General features: G+C 52.0%; 2 protein-coding genes across 7 annotated transcripts in view; one reads left to right on the plus strand and one right to left on the minus strand.

The window, feature by feature from the left end:
- DET1 (DET1 partner of COP1 E3 ubiquitin ligase) overlaps positions 1 to 9,298 on the plus strand; it is a 93,670-nt gene extending 84,372 nt beyond the window's left edge. Inside the window, exons 12-14 of one of the 6 annotated variants that reach the window (XR_006218381.1) lie at positions 2,550 to 2,691; positions 8,413 to 8,483; positions 8,838 to 9,298. The gene's annotated coding sequence lies outside the window, so the exon portion shown is untranslated. Of the gene's footprint in view, positions 1 to 2,549; positions 2,692 to 5,601; positions 5,958 to 6,364; positions 6,767 to 8,412 lie in introns of those variants that run through there. The other 5 variants (XR_006218382.1, XR_006218377.1, XR_006218379.1 and 2 more) reach the window with 5 other exon arrangements.
- MRPS11 (mitochondrial ribosomal protein S11) lies at positions 7,849 to 18,822 on the minus strand. Its single transcript, XM_007078239.3, has 6 exons — positions 18,508 to 18,822; positions 18,259 to 18,381; positions 12,880 to 12,978; positions 9,987 to 10,116; positions 8,925 to 8,990; positions 7,849 to 8,231 (listed from the first exon to the last, which is right to left on the minus strand). The coding sequence occupies exons 1-6, from the start codon at positions 18,570 to 18,572 to the stop codon at positions 8,124 to 8,126; spliced, it is 591 nt and encodes a 196-aa protein (XP_007078301.1). The 5' UTR covers positions 18,573 to 18,822; the 3' UTR covers positions 7,849 to 8,123.
- Positions 18,823 to 18,879: the final 57 nt, after the last annotated feature.

An 18,879-nucleotide genomic window follows, 5' to 3' on the forward strand; every position in this document is an offset into this window, starting at 1 on the left:
TTTGCCTCCTGGACCTCTGTTGGATGAGCCCTGCCCGACAGTCTCAACTGCTGTTGTTTTCTACCAGATTCTCATCTCATTTCTAGGGTGAGAGTCCGCGCCTTGCCTCTACCAGCTTCTGGTGACCCCAGGTGGTCCTTGGCTGTGGCCGCATCCCTGCCAATCTCTGCCTTTGTGGCCACCCGGCCTCCCCTCTTCTGTCTGTGCAATCAGACGCTGCCTCCATTTTATTTGTTTAATGTTTATTTATTTTTGAGAGAGAGAGAGTCAGAGTGGGAGAGAGAGAGGAATATTGCTTTTATTTCAGAACAATCGTATGGAATATGGGGGCTGTAGTGGTGGTGAGAGACAGAACTCAATCAGGGGAGGGGCAGAGAGAGAGGGAGACACAGAATCCGAAACAAGCTCCAGGCTCTGAGCTGTCAGCACAGAGCCCAACGCGGGGCTCGAACTCACGGACCGTGAAATCGTGACCTGAGCTAAAGTTGGTCTCTTAACTGACTGAGCTGCCCAGGCGCCCCAACGCTGCCTCCATTTTATAAGGATACATGTGATCTCATTAGGGTCCATCCAGATAGGGTCATCTTCCCATGTTAAGATCCTTTGGCACATCTGTAAAGACCCTATTTGCATATAGGGTGACAAGTGCGGGTTCCAGGGTTGAGATCTGATACCTCTGGGGACCATGATGCAGCCCCCTGCAGCCTCCCTCTCTCACATTATGCTCTGAACAGTGTGCAGTTTATTGCAGGCTGTCATCTCCGCACTCTGCCCTTGGTTCATGCCATCCTCTGCTCGACACGTCCCCCTCACCCTCAACATTTGCCTTCTCTTACTCTTCTTTTTTTTAACGTTTTTATTTTTGAGACAGGGAGAGACAGAGCATGAACAGGGGAGGGTCAGAGAGAGGGAGACACAGAGTCTGAAACAGGTTCCAGGCTCTGAGCTGTCAGCACAGAGCCCGACTCGGGGCTCAAACTTACGGACCGTGAGATCATGACCTGAGCCGAAGTCAGACGCTTAACTGAGCCACCCAGGCGCCCCATGCCTTCTCTTACTCTTATCTTCAGCTCAGATGTCACCTCCTCTAGGAAGTGTTCCTTGATACCTACTGTCACACATATGCTCCCGCATGCACGTGCTTGTACACACACACACACACACACACACACAGGTGCCCCTGTTCTGTGGTAGCACCAGTGGTATTACAATGGTCTTTTCCTCAAAGCTGCTTAGGGCAGGTACCAGGTTTTAGGCATATTGTGTCTGAGTGTTGATAGATTTTCAAGGAAGGAAGGAGGGAAGAAAAACCCTTGAGGGATAGACTCTTGAGTCATTTGGCTTTTTAATTTAATTTTTGGCTGCAAATTTTTAACAATCTGGCTTAATCTACAGTTGAGTGGATTTAAGGGAGCAGGAGGACAGGTGATTGGCTCCTACAGAACATTTTCTGATTAAAAAATCACAGGAAAAAAAAAAGCTTTTAAAAAGTAATAATGATGATGGCAGCAAGCTGGACCCACACCTGTGTTCACCACCGTGTTCCCAGCCGGTGCCCACACTGCCCAGAGCTCACAGGAGGTGTCAGAGGGACGCAGGCACCCTGGATGAGCACCTGCTGTATACAGCAGACACGGTGGTCTTAGCGAATGCCCCTAACAGCCCTGGGAGGTGGAGAGGCTGAGGTTCAGACTGAGGCAGAGCTGGTCTCCAACGACCGAGCCCTTCCCACCTCAGCAGGCTGGAAGGGATGGGCAGCTGGAGGCGCCTGAAGGCCCCTGGGAGACGGGATTAGGGGGAGAAGGGCTAACTGCATTTCTGGGACACACAGTCAGGCCTCTGTCACACCCCAGAGGCTCTCCCTCAGTGTGGCCACTAGTGTGTCAGGACCTGGGCCTTCCATGAATGAGCTGTGGGCTCCTGGGATGCCGTCGCTGCGTCCCACTCACCCCCTCTTTGACCTGAGGGGGACCCTGAGGTCTGGAGGGGGTGGGGTGGGGAGTGTGGCCTGACAGCCTGTGTGCCGAGTCTGTGCTCATCTGGGTCTAGATGACATTTGTTCTGCCGGCCAGGGCCCCCTGGACACTAGGCTGCCCCTTCGTTGACATTTCGTTTCCGTTCAAGGGGATTACGCAAATCCATGGTGGTTAAGCCGCCACGGGGCACTATGGAAACAGAGCACTTCGCTCTGTCTGCCCCCTCCTTCCAGCCCAGCAATAATGACACAGAGGCTGGCTTCTCTGGCAAGACTTGTTATGCTAAATCGCAGAGCGTGTGCACAATTTAATTTGAACCCAGGCAGGCAGAGGGGAGAAGCCAGATTAATTACCACAACACATTTCTGAGCCAAGTCAGATGTCTTCCCTCAAATACCGGACCACCTGCAGGATGGGGGTGGGGTGCGTTACAGGGTCCGAGTGGGTCAAAATATCCATTAATGATGTTGTGTGCATACTTTAGCAGATAATTTATATATAATGTCTAACTTCTCAGCTTTTATACATTTTTTTTTTTTTACAAACCAGTCTTTTATTTCTATTTTATTGTAGTTGGTTCATTAAATAATCTGAACAAGCACAAGTGTTTACAAGGCACCCTATCCTAAGGGTGAAAAAGATAAAGAGTGAAGACTCCTCTCCGCCTGTTTCCCAGTTACCGTTTCTCTCCCTACAGAGACACTGCCATTTTGGGGTATGTCTTCTCAGGTTCTTAATGCATATACATTTACGTACACCTAGCCTGCCCTTTAAAAAAATTTTTTTTACTGTTTATTCATTTTTGAGAGACAGAGACAGACAGGCACAAGCAGGGGAGGGGCAGAGAGAAAGGGAGACACAGAATCCAAAACAGGCTCCAAGCTGTCAGCACAGAGCCCGACACAGGGCTCGAACCCATGAACTGTGAGATCGTGACGTGAGCCGAAGTCAGATGCTCAACCGACTGAGCCACGCAGGAGCCCCATATCCTGCCCTTTTGTACGAAAATTAGTGACTGTCCTATGCACGCTGTCCCCTGGACCCTTTTATCTTTCACTCAGCGATACATGTTGGCTTGTTTCAGGGTTAACGCTCCATTATGACGGATGCACCGTGATGTCTTTTACTGGCCCGCTATTGATGCACATTTTGGTTGCAGTTTTTGGCCTTTACTCACGGTGCTTCAGGAAATCTGTATCTTTGCATATACTTGCCACACCCATGAACAGGATCTAAACTGCACTGTCCAAGGTAGTAGGTACCACCAGCACGTTTCTATTCACGTGTCCGTTAATCCGAACTGAATAAAACCCCAAATTCAGCTCCTTGGTCATGCTACCCACATCTCAGATTCTCAAGAGCCACATGGGGCCAGTGGCCAACAAGCCAGCGGGGGGGGTGGAGCATTTGTATTGCACAGGGACAATGTGCTCTGCGACAGCGCCGCTCGCTCCCCAGGATGTATTCCTCGAAGGGAATTCTGAAGCCAAAGGTCTGTGCATCTTAAGTGTTGACAGATACTCCCAAACTTCCTTCTGAAGAGGCTCTAGCCATTTCTAGTCCCCCCAGTAAGGGCTCAGAGAGGAATAGTGCTTTTATGTCACTTCAGAACAATTGTATGGCGTGTGCGGGCAGTGGTGGGGGGGGGGGGGAGAAACGTTCCCTGTGTGCTGATTGCAAGGACGTTCTGTTTCAGTTGCTGGTGACCATTCAAGCATTGCTGTCCCCAACTTACAGTGGGCACGCCTGTCACAGGGAGCCCCACGCGGGCTGCCTCTCCCCTGAGGCCTGGCTTCCTGCCACCTTGCTGAGGGCTGCCTCTCCCCAGCTCCGAGCCACTTCCCTCTCCTCCCCGAGGTCCGGGGCGCCTCCACACCCCGACTCCTGGCCCGCCACTTCTCAGGGGAGAGTGCGGGTGTTCTGGCACACTCCCTGTGGCCACGACACAGACGTTACCAGGATCCTCTGCCTCTCTCCTCACCTCCCACGCTCCCCCAGCCACTCTCCCTTTGGTGGACGGTGACCTCCGCGTTGCCAGATCCAGGTGGCTGTTGCCCAGTCCTCACCTGGCTAGAGCTCTGAGCCACAGCCTGCACTTTGTGCCTTGGCTCCCGAGACACCACACCTGCTGCCTCTCTGACACCCTCCCCCCCCCCCCCCCCCCCCCCCCCCCCCCCCCCCGCTTTGCAGCCTTGTCCTCCTGGAGCATTTACAACTCTTACAACTCAGCCTCCTGCTTTCCTCATTCTCTACTTTTTTCCTGGGCAGTCTCTGCCCCACCATGGCTTTGATTAGCATCATTTGGGGAAGGAAGGTCATGTATTTTAACTCCCATTTCCTGCTTGCTAGTAAGACTGAGCCATCTCTTCATGCTTTCTGACCTTTTATATTCCATATAAAAGCAGGTTAGAAGCAGAGCAGACCTTGGACCCAGATTCTGTCCGTGCAGACCGGGGCTATGGTGGGTCCCTGTCCCTGCCTCCTCCAGGCATGACAGGCCCCTTCCATTTGCACCCCTCCCCCCCACCCGCACCCCAATCCCAGCGCACAGCCTGCTTTCTGCTTCGGGACTCCCGCCACCCCTCCCTTTCCTCCCTGGCCCCCAGAGCTCCGCTCCCCCAACCCTGCACCTCACACACACAGCGGTGGCCACGGGAGGGGGTTGCTCTTCCTCTTCTCTGGGCCACTGGGCTTCGTTTAGGGACCTTTGCTCTCACAGCCTTCTTCTCTGTCCCCTTCTGACTTCCCTTTGTGGCTTCAGCATTAAGACGGACAACTCTGTCTGCAGCTCATAGTTTCCTGCCTTAAACCTCTGGGATTCTTATTTCCAGTTGATCTTAGACGATGCCTACCTACCCAATTTCATCGCCGGTAAACAGCGAGCGTTGAAGTTCCTAATGTTGGAGTTCCTTCCTGTCTCCTGCCTTCTCCACACCCACCTCCCCTTCTCCGCATCTGCTGAACCTACCCTTTATTCTTGGTGTAGCCACAAGGTGTTTGACTCCTTCCATAAGCTTCTTCCTCCGTTTGTCCTCCTATCCGGTCTGAACCCCAGGACCACCCCCTCCATGCCAACCAAGCTACACCCAGTAACCCGATGATCTCTGACCCCTCCACCTGGGCTGTGTTGCCTTGCCAGCATTCCATCCTAAGGACACAGTCCGGTCCGGTGGCTTCTCTTGCTTGCCATCTCCCCCATAAAGCCCTCCCTTCCGTCCCTGAAACTGAGGGGGCCATTCTTACACTCAAACACCGAGGCCATTCATGCCTCTTTTCTGGAACTTCTTTCTGATTTGGCCCCGTGTCTGTCTAGCTTCCCCAGACTGTGAGCTTCATGCAGGACGGTCATGGCATTTCTGTTCCCCCGGTGCCCAACCTGTTTGTGCAAAAAAAAAAAATAACCTATGTTTGCTTAATTCGGTTGAATGGGTAATTTCTGCTTGGGGCTGATACTACTCAGATTTAAAAAGCAGTGTCTATCCACTAGAGGAAAAACGAATAGAGAAAAATAATAAGGGAGCCCAGGGGGAAGGCATATACGCGTTTTGTGGGTTTTTTTGAATGGACGTGTCAGGGCAAGGTTGCAGGCAGAGGTAATTGGAGAATGGTTTTCCTTAACGTGCAGGGATGTTCTGCCAGCGTCCAGGTGCTCTAGCGTGAAGCAGGCTTATTTCGGCGGTGACGGTACATGTCAGTGTCAGGTGATGACCTTGGCTGGAAAAAGGGAAAACACTGGGTCTCTGCGGAAAGAAGTCGTATTTGCCCTTCTGCCTGCGTGGGAGCAGAGAGGCTTCCGTGACGGAGCCAGTCCTGTGCCACCGGCTCGGAGCCGGTTGGAGCAAAACTGCAGGTGCCTCATAGAGAGCCCGGGGCCCTACTGCCCGGAAGCGAGGAAGTCGTCACACAAGCTGATGCCGACACTCTGCTGGTGCAGAGTGGGGACTCCCCGCCCAGCTCTGCCTGTTCTCTGCCCCCGGGAAGGTGCGAGCACACGGCCCACCTGTGTTCTCAGGACCGTGGGGCCCGATGCTCGGAAGGGTTTGCAGCCGCAGGGGACGGGGCGGCCAGCAGTTCAGGTCAATGGTTAACTGCCTTACTAAGTCAGACTTGGGTGCACGTGCTTTAGTCTTCTCGGGGGTGGGGGGAGGGAGGGGTGGGGAGCAGGTCTTTGAGAGGTCAAGACCATACTACAGTTTAAGAGAGCACCGGAGCCTGGCCTGGCCTCACAGAGCCTGCACGCCACGGCGTGCACGGAGCGCTCACACCAACGCGGCGTGCACCCTCCAGCATACCCTGACCGTGGGCTCTGGAGGCAGTGCCCAGGCATCTGTTTCTGGACCCAAAACCATCGATCCTTTAGGGCCCCGGTGTCCTGTCTGTGCTTGCAGGCGCTCCTGGACGTGATCTTCCTGTTCAAAGCCCTGCTGTGATTAAGAGAACGTTTTCTAAAACTAGCGTACAGAGGACTGCTCTTCAGGAAGGATGGGGACCACCACTGTGGCCTGTGAGGCTGAGCCTCCGGGACCGAGGCTGCGTTCCCCGCGGCCAGGTTCTGGGAACCATGCTTCCCCCTGCCCCTGGCAGCTGCGGGTGGGAGGGCTTCCGGCTCTTGCCAGAACGGGAACGCGGCCGCGTTCGTTCCCTCAACCCCGCCCACACCTCTGTAGAGAACCTTCGTTAAACTTCTCTCTTAAACCTTTGGAACCATTTGTTTCTTGCTTGGGCCCTGCCTGATAAACTGTCCGACGGTCCTCTGCCCACCTGAATAAAGGCTAAACCCCAACAAATCACAGAGCCGTTCTCAAGGGCTGTGTGAGCGCTCGTTTTTTTCATGAATCCTGTTTACGTGCTTTTGCTGAGACAACAGCAACTTTCCAGCAATGGCCTTAACCCGACAAGCCTCCGGTTGGGTTTCTTCAGTCAAGGGTCACAAGTCAGCCTCAGGTCCTTCCGAGGACAGAAGAAAAGGCAGTAGGGAGACAGTTTTTCCTTCTAAACTCACACCCAGCCTGTGGTCTTTCTCCCCTCTAACCCTGCATATCACAGGTGCTTTCCTGTTTTGAGACAGCGCCTGTGGATGAAGTCCCAGGAGTTCAGGCAGATGACATTGCTTGGCCGGCTGGGCCCAGATGTGGGACTGCACGGCGCCCACCTCTCTGTGCTCGGCAGGCCCTTCCTGCAGCCTTGTTCACATGGGAGAAATGGCGTGTGTGGACGCTCTGGATGCTGGCCGGCTGTCCAGGGAGGCCGGGTCCCTCCTGCCGGGTCTCCAGACCCCTCACCCTCAGCTCCCGCGTGGTATCCGGGGAGCCCAGAGCCCATCAGCGAGCAGCCAGTCCTGTCTGGGGTTCCTAGGCTGAGCCCACTGGTGTCCACACCTTCTGGGCTCCCCACCAATTCCTGCTCCTGCCCACCCCTCCACCCACCCGATTTTCTAGAGAATCCCATCTTACACCCCTCTATCTCTTCCCTTTAGGGTCCCCCAATCTTGGGTGCTGGGGATGCTGAAGGGCTTGGGTGGGCGTCAGGTGACTTCGCTGTGGGGAAGCTGTGACTGTCCACACTTACGGAACCTGAGCTCAGGCAGGGTCCTCCTCCACCAAGGGCGCGAACTTTAGACGTGTCTGCTAACAGTGGGATCTTCTACTCCCACGATACTCCAGAGGTAGGAGGCAAAAAGCCCTCGGTTTGGGGCCCGAAAGGAAATACCTGAAACCAATGAGGAGGCTATCTGATAAACAACAGCTCAGACTTCCCTTTTCAGCCTCTGTCTAGGCTCTCACCTCGATCCACGATCACTTTCTCACTGTCAGAAGGCAGCGGGGAACGCTGTTTGCAACTCTGGAAGAGAGCACGCACGAACCACTGCAAGTGTGGAGACATTTTTATTTTTGCAGAGCAGAGGCGGCATTTCCTGGTTGGAGTCTGGGCATCAGCCACCCTGGGGCTCCTCTTGAGTCACTACTGGGTACCGGTCTCCAGTCGAAGGAACAAGTGAGAAGACCACATAAGGGGGCAAAGCTCTGTCTTACTCCCTGAGGGTCTCCGGCAAGCCCTCCTCTGGAGAGAGCTCTGACAGTGTGCTTTCTATGAGGTCCAGCTGGAGGCAGGACTTGAGGTCACGTTCAGGGGCAGGCTTCCTTTCCGTCACAGCCTCCGAGCCTTCCTGGGGCGGCAGCCATTGTGCGGGATGGGAGTATTGTCTGTGATTGAGATCACTTCCAGGCCCCCCATGGTCAGTCCCTTGATGGCAGACTAGAAGGGGCAGAAGGAACAGTAGAATGGCATGGTCCCAGAGACGGTGACCCAGCATGTCCAGACGGGCCTTGGAGAGGGCGGGGTGGGGCTTTCATACCTACAATCCTGACTCTGATCTCTCCCAAAGGACTCCCGACCAAACCCCTTAACCACGTCCTCGATGCTTCCATTTCTCTAGGTGCACCGACCACTTCCCACTGTGTGCTTTGGAATCTGACAACTAAGAGTATCTGTAAACCCCAACACCCTGTAAGCATTACGCTTTTGTTGTTTCCTCTGCCTGGAATGTCCTCTCTCTCCCCCCACACCTGGCTAATACCTTGCTATTCTTGAAAAGTCAGTAAAGATGTCATCTCTGGGGGAATACCCCGTGGGCGCCCAACACGCTGGGCACAAGCTTTACCACTGCACCTGCTGTCTGTGCCGAGGGGTCCGTCTGTGACAGCCCCTGGGGAGCACCTTTCTCTTCCCAGTGCCTGGCACACAGCAGGCACTCAATAAGTGTCTGATGAGTTAAACTAAGTGATCTGGGCATGCTTTTGAGAAGCTTAGTAGGTTCGAAGACCAGAAAGAAACTGAAGCCCTCATGGAAATCCACCACAGGGTTTTCCCAGTCTCCTGACTCTGCGCTCAAGCCCCGTTTCTCTCAGGAAGGAAGCGCACACCCTGCGGAGACCCTGGCTCACTTACCAAGCGCCCTGGCCCCAGGCCTTTCACCACCACTCGGATGTGGGTCACGCCCTTCCCGGCAGCTTTCTGGAGAGGAGGAAAGAGTGTCAGTGCTCCAGGGAGAGAAGTGCTCCATCAGATCTGTTGCTACTGCTATGGACCAAGAGGGTTATGGGCTCCAGGGAAGAGGCAGAACACAGGGAAGGCAGCAAAGGCCACAGTGCAGGGCAGACACCGGCAGAGAGCATGGAACTTGTCAAACCCTAGGTCAGCACTGCCACCTGATGGAGATTTCTAGATATCGCTTCCGTGTTCTCAGGGGAGCGAATGCAGATTTTTAAGGTTGAGCCTAAATACTAAGTAACCCACTTAAAAAGTGTTATTTTAAATTTTAAGGGTTATCATTGAAAAGTTTCTTTCCTGATTATAAAGGCTGTTCATTATAGAAAGTCTGGAAAACACAAAGAAGTCCACTCAACCTGCCACGCAGAGGTCACTGTTAACGCTGGCATATTTTAGTGTATACAGTCTGTCCAGTGGTGGACACTTAACACATTCTGATGGTCATTTATACATAGCAAATACTATTTTGGGGCATCCAGCTTTGTTTGCAGGCTCAAGTTTTCCTTCAGGAAATACTTCCAATTTGGCAGAGTGTGAACCTTTGTAAGGCCTGTGCTACGGCAGCCCGGGCACAGGCCGTGGTTCTAGACCAGTTACTCTGAGCGAGGCCCACACTCTGGATCTTAACTGGCTCTTAAAAACGTGGGTAATACTGAGCATCTTCTGAGGAAGGATCATGAAAGCAGAGTGCCCGCTGTACAGCAGATGGTCAATAAATATACAAATAGGCGCACACTGCCAATTTGCTTCTAGAAAGGTCTGCAGCAGTTCACAATCAGATTGGTACTTCGTGAGAGAAAAGAGGTCCCTTCAAACTGCCCCCGATGTTAGGGTATCGAACAGCAGTTGGCAAACACCACTGCTCCTCGGGGACTAGTTCAAGGAGAAGCTCCCTCCCAGGGATCAGGCCTGCACAAACCAGCACACACCGCAGGGGGCGCCAGAGAGACACACGCTTACCGCGGCCGCAGCTATGCCTGCTGTTTGTGCGGCGATGCCGGTGCCCTTCTTGGCATTCCGGAATCCCTCGGTGCCACAGGACGCGCGGGCGAGGGGCTGGTGGGCGGCAGAGACCACCTGGATCTGCGTGCTGGGAAAGCAGGGAGGCACACAGGACACAGCACTGGTCAGGGAAATAACACTAAGCCAGGCCCTTGCACGCCTGGCTGAGAAAGAGAAAGGCACTCGACTGCTTGCCCTCTGAACTTGTCAGATGAATGTTCTGAACTCCTACAGGAGGCGTCAGGAAGGGTCCCAATCACCCCCTGAAGCCCATCAAAATCTGACACGTCACAGAATCTAAGGACAGCTCAGGTATGGACTGCATGTGTGTGTCCTCCCCAAACTCATGTTCAAATCCTAATCCCAAATGTGAGGGTATTTGGAGGAGGGGACTTTGAGAGGTGAGTAGGTCACGAGCGTACAGCCCCCGCGAGCAGGGTCAGTGCTCTGTTTTATAACAGGGACCCCGAGAGCTCCCTCACCCCTTCCATCGTGTGAGGATACAACGCGAAGCCGGCCACCTGTGACTCAGAGGAACTCTCACCGGAACCCCACCGCGCTGGCTCCCTGATGCCCGACTCCAGCCTCTGGAACTGTGAGGCATCCACGTCTGCCGTCTAAGCCCCTGTTTGTGGTGGTTTTAGTAGGCCGAGCTAACACAGGCTGTACAGTCTGGAGTGGGCAAGTGTCATCCAGAAGGGCGGAACGTTTCCCTCCTAGTGTCTTCCCTGTGGCCAGTGTCTAGACTTGATATCCCTGTTTGGCTTTTTTCCCTAAGAAGTTAGATGTTTTAGATCAGGTAACTTAAAAAAAAAACAAACAACAAAAAAGGGTTTTGTTAGGGGAAGTTTTAAATATACACAAAAACAATAGAAAAGTATATGAACACCCATGGGCCCAACACCCAGCTTCAGGAATTATTAACTCATATCCAATTTAGTCTCATCTATAAATCCTGCTTCCACTCCGGTCTTCCCCCACGATGGGTTATTTTGAAACAAATCCAAGACCCAACATCTCATTGGTAAATATTTCAGTATTTAGTTCTAAAAGATAATGACTTTGAAAAAAATACCACAAAACCATGATCATACCTTAAAAAGTGAGCAATACTACCATATTGGATAATTTTTTTTAAGTAGGCTTCATGCCCAGTGCTGAGCCCAATGTGGGTCTTGAACCCATGACCCTGAGATCAAGACCTGAGCTGAGATCAAGAGTCGGACGTTTAACCAACTGAGCCACCCAGGCGACCCTCCTGTTGGACAATTTTAATGCTAATGACACTCTGTTCCATGACCAAAAAACTTTTTTTTAGAGAAGTGAAACTTTTTTTATAGTCATCTCTAACTGACTTCAAGAAATAGCCATGGGTGCCTGGGTGGCTCAGGTGGTTAAGTGTCCGACTTTGGCTCAGGTCATGATCTCGTGGTTCATGAGTTCGAGCCCTGTGTCAGGCTCTCTGCTGTGAGTGCAGAGCCGACCTCCCTCTCTCTCTGCCCCTCCCCTGCACACGCGTGTGCTTTCTCTCTCTCAAAAATAAACATAAAAAAAAAAAGAAATACTTAGACATACTTATTTCCCCTCGGTCAACACTGCTCTGCTTTCTGGCCTGAAGGGGCTCAGGGGACCCTAGGCAGCCCCGGGTTCGGGCAGTCTGCTTGCTGGCCTGGCTATGACCCTGTTGGCCTGGCTACGAACTGCCATTTCCCCTGGCAGGGCTTCCTGGGTTTTCTGTACTGAACAGAGCGCAAGAGAGCTGCCTGCCCCCGACACAACTTCAGCAGACGGACAGGGTGGGCCACAGAGGCTCGAACAAGCACAGCTAACCCACGTCCTTATTAGCCTGAGAGGGGGAGCCAGAAATCCGGCTGCTCTCATTTTGAGCTTATCAGACGAATGCTGGGTGAATCCTGCAGCGTCTCACGTGTGCCCCACGCCCCATCCCTGACCACCAACAGTCTCCCGTGTGGTTCTCTGAATCGCGTCGTGGGCAGGCTGAGACCAAACAGTGACCCCACCTCCATGTGGGGGCCTGGCCTGCAAAGCTGTCCTCAACGTCAGCAAGGCTTCTGTTGCCATTACACAGCCGGGAAGTCCCTGGGCACCCACCCGTCAGCCACTCAGAATACTAGTCTTGTCACATTAAATCACTATTCTTGTTTAGCCCTACAAGGTGAGAGGTCAACGCACAGTGGCCCAAGGCGGGTACTTCAAAGGGACAATGCTTATTTGGAGATGGACATTTTGGTTAGTTTGTAAATAAATTGCATACTCTTCAATCGCCTCTCTCATTTATGTATCACCCATTCGCTGTTCCCCATTGCACAGTAACACTAAACAAACACCTCAATAAACACTCTCTCCAGCTCTGGAGCAGAACCAGGAAATACTACTCCCAAGAAAGGCAAAGAAAGCTTATCAACGTAGTATGCCCGACCTAGTTCACACTCTCGTGAAATCTGAATAAACTTTTTTTGAGAGCGAGAGGGTGCAAGTGAGTGAGGGGCAGAGAGAGGGAGGGAGAGAGAGAGAATCCCAAGAGGGGCACAGAGAGAGAAAGAGAGAGACGCTCAATCTCACCCGATATGGGACTCGAACCATGAGACCGTGAGATCATGACCTGAGCAGAAGTCAGAACTTAATGACTGAGCCACCCAGGCACCCTGAATAAACTTTATAAAGACAGAGGTGGATTCCCCCCAAAAAAGGAGGGAGGGGTGCCGGGCGGGGGGGGTGTGCATCAACACTGCCCTGTGGAACTCAGCCCTCCCTCCCCGCCGGGGTTGCCCTCCCCCACGAAGGGGACAGAAGCCCCCACGAGACCTGCCCAGGCGCTCCCACCACTTACTTGTTGTAGGATGCTTTAATGTGTGCGATCGGGATCTCCTCGAATTTCTTTCCTGCCCACCTCAGAGGGCTCTCCTGTCCTGGAACTGGAGGGTAAATGCTGCAATTAAAGAAACACTTTAGGTGAATCCTGATTTTTTTGTTTTAAGACCACAAAGAACAGCAGTCTGCCACCCGGACCTGCTCCTGTGGCAGCTGCCCCCAATCCGTCCGGTGCCACTGCTGTTATGGGTGAACACCATGCTTCAGTGGTCTTTTCTTGTGTGCTGACTCTGGACACTCCTAGTGAGTTTCTGCTAGGGAAAGAGAATTTCATCCACGCTCTTGACCCTCCCCCGTCCCTTCTTGTACGATCAGATCTCTATTTTCAATTCTCTATGGGCCACTCTCTGCAATTAAAAAAAAATAAGGTAAAATCTCTATTTCTGGTTTTAGGTGGCATCTTGACTCTCTATTTAATAAAAAAAAGACAATATAATATCATTACTATTAAAAAAAAAAAAATAAAGCCAGTATCCCCTATGAGAGACATCAGCATGCCTTTTCTGTAAAGGGCCAGATAATAGACAATTTAGGGTTTGCTGGCCATGAAGTTTCTGTTGCAACTACTCGGCTTTGCCGCTGGGAGTACAAAAGCAGCCACAGACCACGGTAAATTGATGGGTGGGACAATGTTCCAGTAAAATGTTATTTATGAAAAACCAGGAAACTGGCCAGATTTGAGCAGGGGCCCAGTTTTCCAAGCTGGTTGAACAGCAGAATCACGTGGTTGTGATGCCTAGGCCCCACGCCTGACTTCTGGAAGGGGCCGAGAATCTATTTCTAAAATATCCCTGGTGAAGCAGATACGAACTCAGGCTGAGAGCAGTGACCTAGACGTTGTGTGGGGCTCAAGTTCTTTCTCTAGCTCAGTCAAATCTGTCCTCTGGCCATCTCTAGGTCAGTACTCTTATTTGCAGGTGGAGACACGGAGGTACAAACAGGGGAGCAGGGTGAGCAAGGGAAGCCAGGCTTTGGGCTTAGGAGACCTGCCTCAGTTCAAAGCTCTGTTCACCATGCTGTGCTTTCTTTGTTCAAACACACACAGCTGTGACTCAACATTCCAGACCTGAGTAAACCTACTGCTGTATCCCGCCTACACGCAGGAATCAGACGGTGTTTGTACCTCCCACAGCCTCCTGAAATTCAGTGGATGCTGGGTTAGAAAACACTCTACTAGAGGATCACGGTCCTGCCCCGGAGCCCCACCTGCTTTCCTAGATAGTTTCAAAAAACAAAACAGAAAATAACACAACGGTATTCAAGAGTTACAAGTGTGCTCCCTCCTGCTAGGGCAGATTGTGGAGGTGATTCAGCCCCTCAGCAGGTCACTGGCTTTTCAACCTACAAGCCAAGACGGATGTAGGATGTGGATGAGGCTCTGCGATGACATCAATGTTTAAAACATCATCATTTCCCCTACTGACTTGGGGTCCAAAAACTTAAGGCTACCCAAGATTGAACGTACCAGTGCACTGCCTTTTATACACAGCAAGGGTTCTCAGCTAGGGAGGGTTTGGAATGTGAACCATTTTAATCGAAGGCACGGACAAGATCGGGCCTCTAAGCCAACCAGGTCCACTGTACAGATGAATGAGTGGTTCACCGCAGGGAAGCCCAGACAAAGGAAAGACAAAGCCTTCGGGTGCTGGTCTGCAGCCTCTTCACGCCCATCCTCATACCAGGGAGAGGGAGAGAGGCCTGCACACACGGCGTCTCTTTGGAAGGGTGAGGACTGAAAACAGCCGCTGCTCTCTCTGCTGAAGGGCTGGAAAGTGGGGGCGGGGGGGGGGGGAGGTCTGACTTCCACTGCAAGCACCTGAGGCATGGGTGTGTGCTGGGCCCTGCATGCCACCAACCCAAACTGACCCTGACAGCCTGGCAGGTGCTGCAACCTGGGCAGGGGAGACTGCAGTTCTGCTCCCGGATAAAGAAGGCCTGGCCTCCCACTCTTCAGCCCACTTTCTCATTGCGGCTGGAGAGGATTTTTTTTTAAATGTAAATAAATGTAGAAAAACGCAGAGGTCATAGCTCCTGGCTCACCACTCCTATCATAATTGTATATATGGTATATACGGCTTCTGTTTCTTGACCTCCTTTTCTCCAGTGACGCTGTATCCTCTATCCTAGCCTGGCTACTTACTCCTGTGGTCATACCTGGCCTTTGTCATTACCACGTCTGCAGCCTCATCACCTCGGTTTCAAGCACCACTCAGGCCACCGGCTGCAGGCGCACCCGCAGAACCTCACGCCGGGAACCCTTCAAGCCCACTGATTCTCCCCACTCGTACGCTTCCCCCCACCAAGGCCTTCACTTCTCTCCTGGCCTCCAGTAAATTCCACCACCGGCCAATCATTACAATCACTCCCTCGCGTACCCCTTCAATCCTCTGCCTCCTCTCCATCGTACCCTCCTGGCAAACCCTAACCCCGGCCGACCCATCTCTGCAGCCATTCTGAGCCTGGGCGTGCATTTGCACAGCTGACTAGAGAAAAATACACACCAGTGTCGACTGGCCTCTCCACGTATCATGGTTTCTCAACTTTAGCACTAGTGACATTTTGGGCAGGACAATTCTTTGTTGGGAGGGGCTGGCCTGCACGCTGTGGCGTGTACAGCAGCGTCCTCAGCCTCTACCCGCTGTCCCTCCAGTGTCCTGAGTTGTGACAATCAACAATGTCTTCAGATACTGCTAAAAGTCCTTTTGGAGGCCCAATCGCCCCAGTTGAGAGCCGCCGCTTTATTTTAATGACTTCTGACATCAAGTGGGCCCTCAGCACTGCCTGGCGACCGGCTCTGTATGCATGTCCCCAGTTCAATTATCCTTCTTCCACTCTCCTGGATGATGCTTTATACCTTCCTTTGTCTCCTTCAACCTCCGCCTGCTTTCTGTTTCCTCACAGCCAGCTGATGACCTTGACAGGGAAATACAGGCAATCAGAATTTCTGCCAGCTTCCTCTACCAAACATCTGTGCCCACAATCTTTGCCTTCTCTCCTCTTTGGATGCTCCACTTGTGTTAGCCTCTCAAGGACACCACTCCAGCAACGTTTCCACCCCGTATCCTTCCCGTCGGTAAAGCATGCTGTCATTTCCCCAACCTAAAAACAGACAAGAACCTCTTGATCCCAAAGCCTCCCGGAGCTACTGCCCATGTCTTGATTCCCTCTTAAAAGAACTGACTGTACTTGCCGTTTTTTTCCATCTCCTGCTCTCCTTGAACCCACTCCAATCAGACTTTAGCCCTATGACTCCACCAAAAATGCTCTAGGCAAGGTCACTAACCAACTCACGATGTTAAATCCCATAAGCAGATCTGCCATCAACACAGTGACTTACCCTATCGACAACATCTGACACAGCTGATCTCTCTGCCCCTGAACTACATTAAAAAAAAAAAAAATCCCTCTAGGTTTCCTCACTACTCTGTGGAATGTCCTTCTTTGTCTCTTTTGCTGGTTCTTCATCATCTCCTAAATTTCTAAACATAAGAAGACTCCAGGTTTCAGTCCTTGGACCTCTTCTCTTTACCTACACTTATACTCTTGATGACCTTGTACAGTCTTGTGGTTTTAAACACCATCTATACGATGAATCTCCTAAATGTGTGTCTCTAGCTCCAGCAGTCCCCTGAACTCCATTTCTAAAAGCCTACACTGTATCTCCACTGGATGTTAATTAAGCACCTCAAACATAACCACCCAAAACCAAACTCTTACAATCTTCCTGTCTTAGGTACAATTCCACCTTTCCTGCCGTTTAGGCCAAAAATTTTACAGCATTCCTTCATTCCTCTCCTTTTCTCACACCTTACACGGACACATCCTGTTGGCGTCACTTTCTGTGTGTTCCACCCAGACAGCTGTCATCCTGGTCCAAGCCACCATCATTTCCTGCCTGGATTATTTCAATAATCTTCTAATCGCTTACAGGACTCCTCCCAGTTTCCATCCTTGCTTCCCTATAGTTCAATATCAACACAGCAGCCAAAGGGACTCTTTGAAATGAAGAAACATCATGTCAACCCTGTACTCAAAGTTCTCCAGCGGCTTCCCAACTCATTCAGTGTCAAGACTGAAGTCCTCAGGAAGTCCTACAAGGCCATACAGATGCAGCCCTGCATGCCTGCTGCACCACTCACCCCCTTCCCCCAACTCTTACATTACTCCTCACTCCACACTGACCTTCCTACTCTTCCTCCTGGACAACAGACACACTCTCGCCATGTCATGTCCTCGTGTTGTACGTATTTCTTATTTATTGGTCCCCTATCCATTAGAACTTAAGTTCTATGGGGGCAGGGTTTTGGGGTGTTTGGTCACTGATGTGTTCCAACACCTCAAACAACGCCTGATGTTGCTGAAAGACTCCAGCAGGATCCTGGCTTAAATTCTTTCAGCAGCTCAGGGTGAAAGCCCCACTGTTACAGAGAAGACCTCAGCATTCTTACTCCTTCTTTTGCTGCCCTCCTCTGCCATCATTCTCCCCCGCCCCCGAAAATACCACGTCCTTTCATACCGATGCCTTTACACAGAATATTAGCTTTGCCTAAAATGATCCTTTTCACATTGTCCAGTTGAACTCCCGTTCAATTCAGTTCTTAGCCTCATATTATCTTCCTGGCAGAACTTGCCTGATTTCCTCAGGAGTGGGGCATCTCTTCCTTCACACTTCCAAGCAACCATTTCTTACCTCCAGTACACTACTGACCACGTTACGCTGAAAATTCTTGCACATCTGTCTTCCCTAGTACTCTGGGAACTGCTTGTGCGTTAGAATGATCTTTTGTATCTGTGTTCTCAGCACCTAGCACAGTGACTGGCACCAAACAGGTTTTCAGTAAACGCGTGTTAAATGCATGTGATGGCACACAGGGGTGGTGGCACTGATGGAAAGCAAGGTGCCAATCCCTAGGGCTCAGCACAAAAGCCACCCTGCACCAACGCAACAATCTACACCACAGCCTAGAGCCTCCTGTCCCCCCAACCCCCCGGCCCGCTCCCCCGCTTTCTATTTTGTATCCGAGCCCAGGGAAAATTGTTAGTCTGCCGGGATACCCCTCAGAGGGAAACAAGGTGACATCTACTTTACACCTCCGACATTCACTCATTCATTCATCAGACTGTTAACAGAGCATCCACTTTGTGCCCAGGCGCATCTCATGTGATCCTCACAGCGTCTCTCGGTATCCTTTCCATTCGTAGGCGAGAAAGCTGAGTCTGAGAGATTAATTTGCATAAGGTCCCAAAGATGGCAAGTGGCAGAGTTGGGGATTGACTGGTTCTCTGACTTTGGTCGGTGGAATGGGTCTTCCGTGGGCTAGACTTAAATGGCTCTCACCTGAAGCTGCTGCGGCTCGGAGCCGGAGCGGCCGCCTTCTCCTCAACTTCCTGCTTGGCCGCCGCATCTTGTAGCTGCCGGGCGCCGTTGCGGATGGTGGAGGCTGGCGCCCCAGCCACGACCCTGCGGGGAAGGAAATCTCGGTGAGGTCCAGGCCTAACGGCTACTGCAGTCCGGGCGGCTCAGGGACACGGGCAGCAGCGCAGTCGCGGGGGTAGAGGTGGGTTCGGAGGGGGTGATCATTCTTACCCGGGTGTCGGTGACCGAGCCCAAGACCACAAGAGCCAAGACCCCGTCTTTCGAACCACCTGCATGACTTGAATTGACCCCTGTCAGCTCCCGTCCGCGCGACCCCGGAAACTGGCGTAGCTGGAGCGGCGCCAGCACCACGAGCGCTTGTGGGGGGGGCTTAGAAGGAAAGTCATCTCATTCCTCTTCGAAGGGTTCATTAAAGATTTTTTTGTTCCAATTTAAATACTCCGCAATAACTTCAGTTTATAGTACCAACTGGGAGTGTCTTCCCTTTTCCCTAATCGTCTAACATGATATCTTCGCTCACCTCCCCCCCATATTGGAATGGTTCGTTCTAGTAGGTCCCGGGACGGAGCTCTTTCCGTCTTG

The sequence above is a fragment of the Panthera tigris genome, chromosome B3 (assembly GCF_018350195.1).
Source record: "Panthera tigris isolate Pti1 chromosome B3, P.tigris_Pti1_mat1.1, whole genome shotgun sequence".
Lineage (NCBI taxonomy): Eukaryota > Metazoa > Chordata > Mammalia > Carnivora > Felidae > Panthera > Panthera tigris.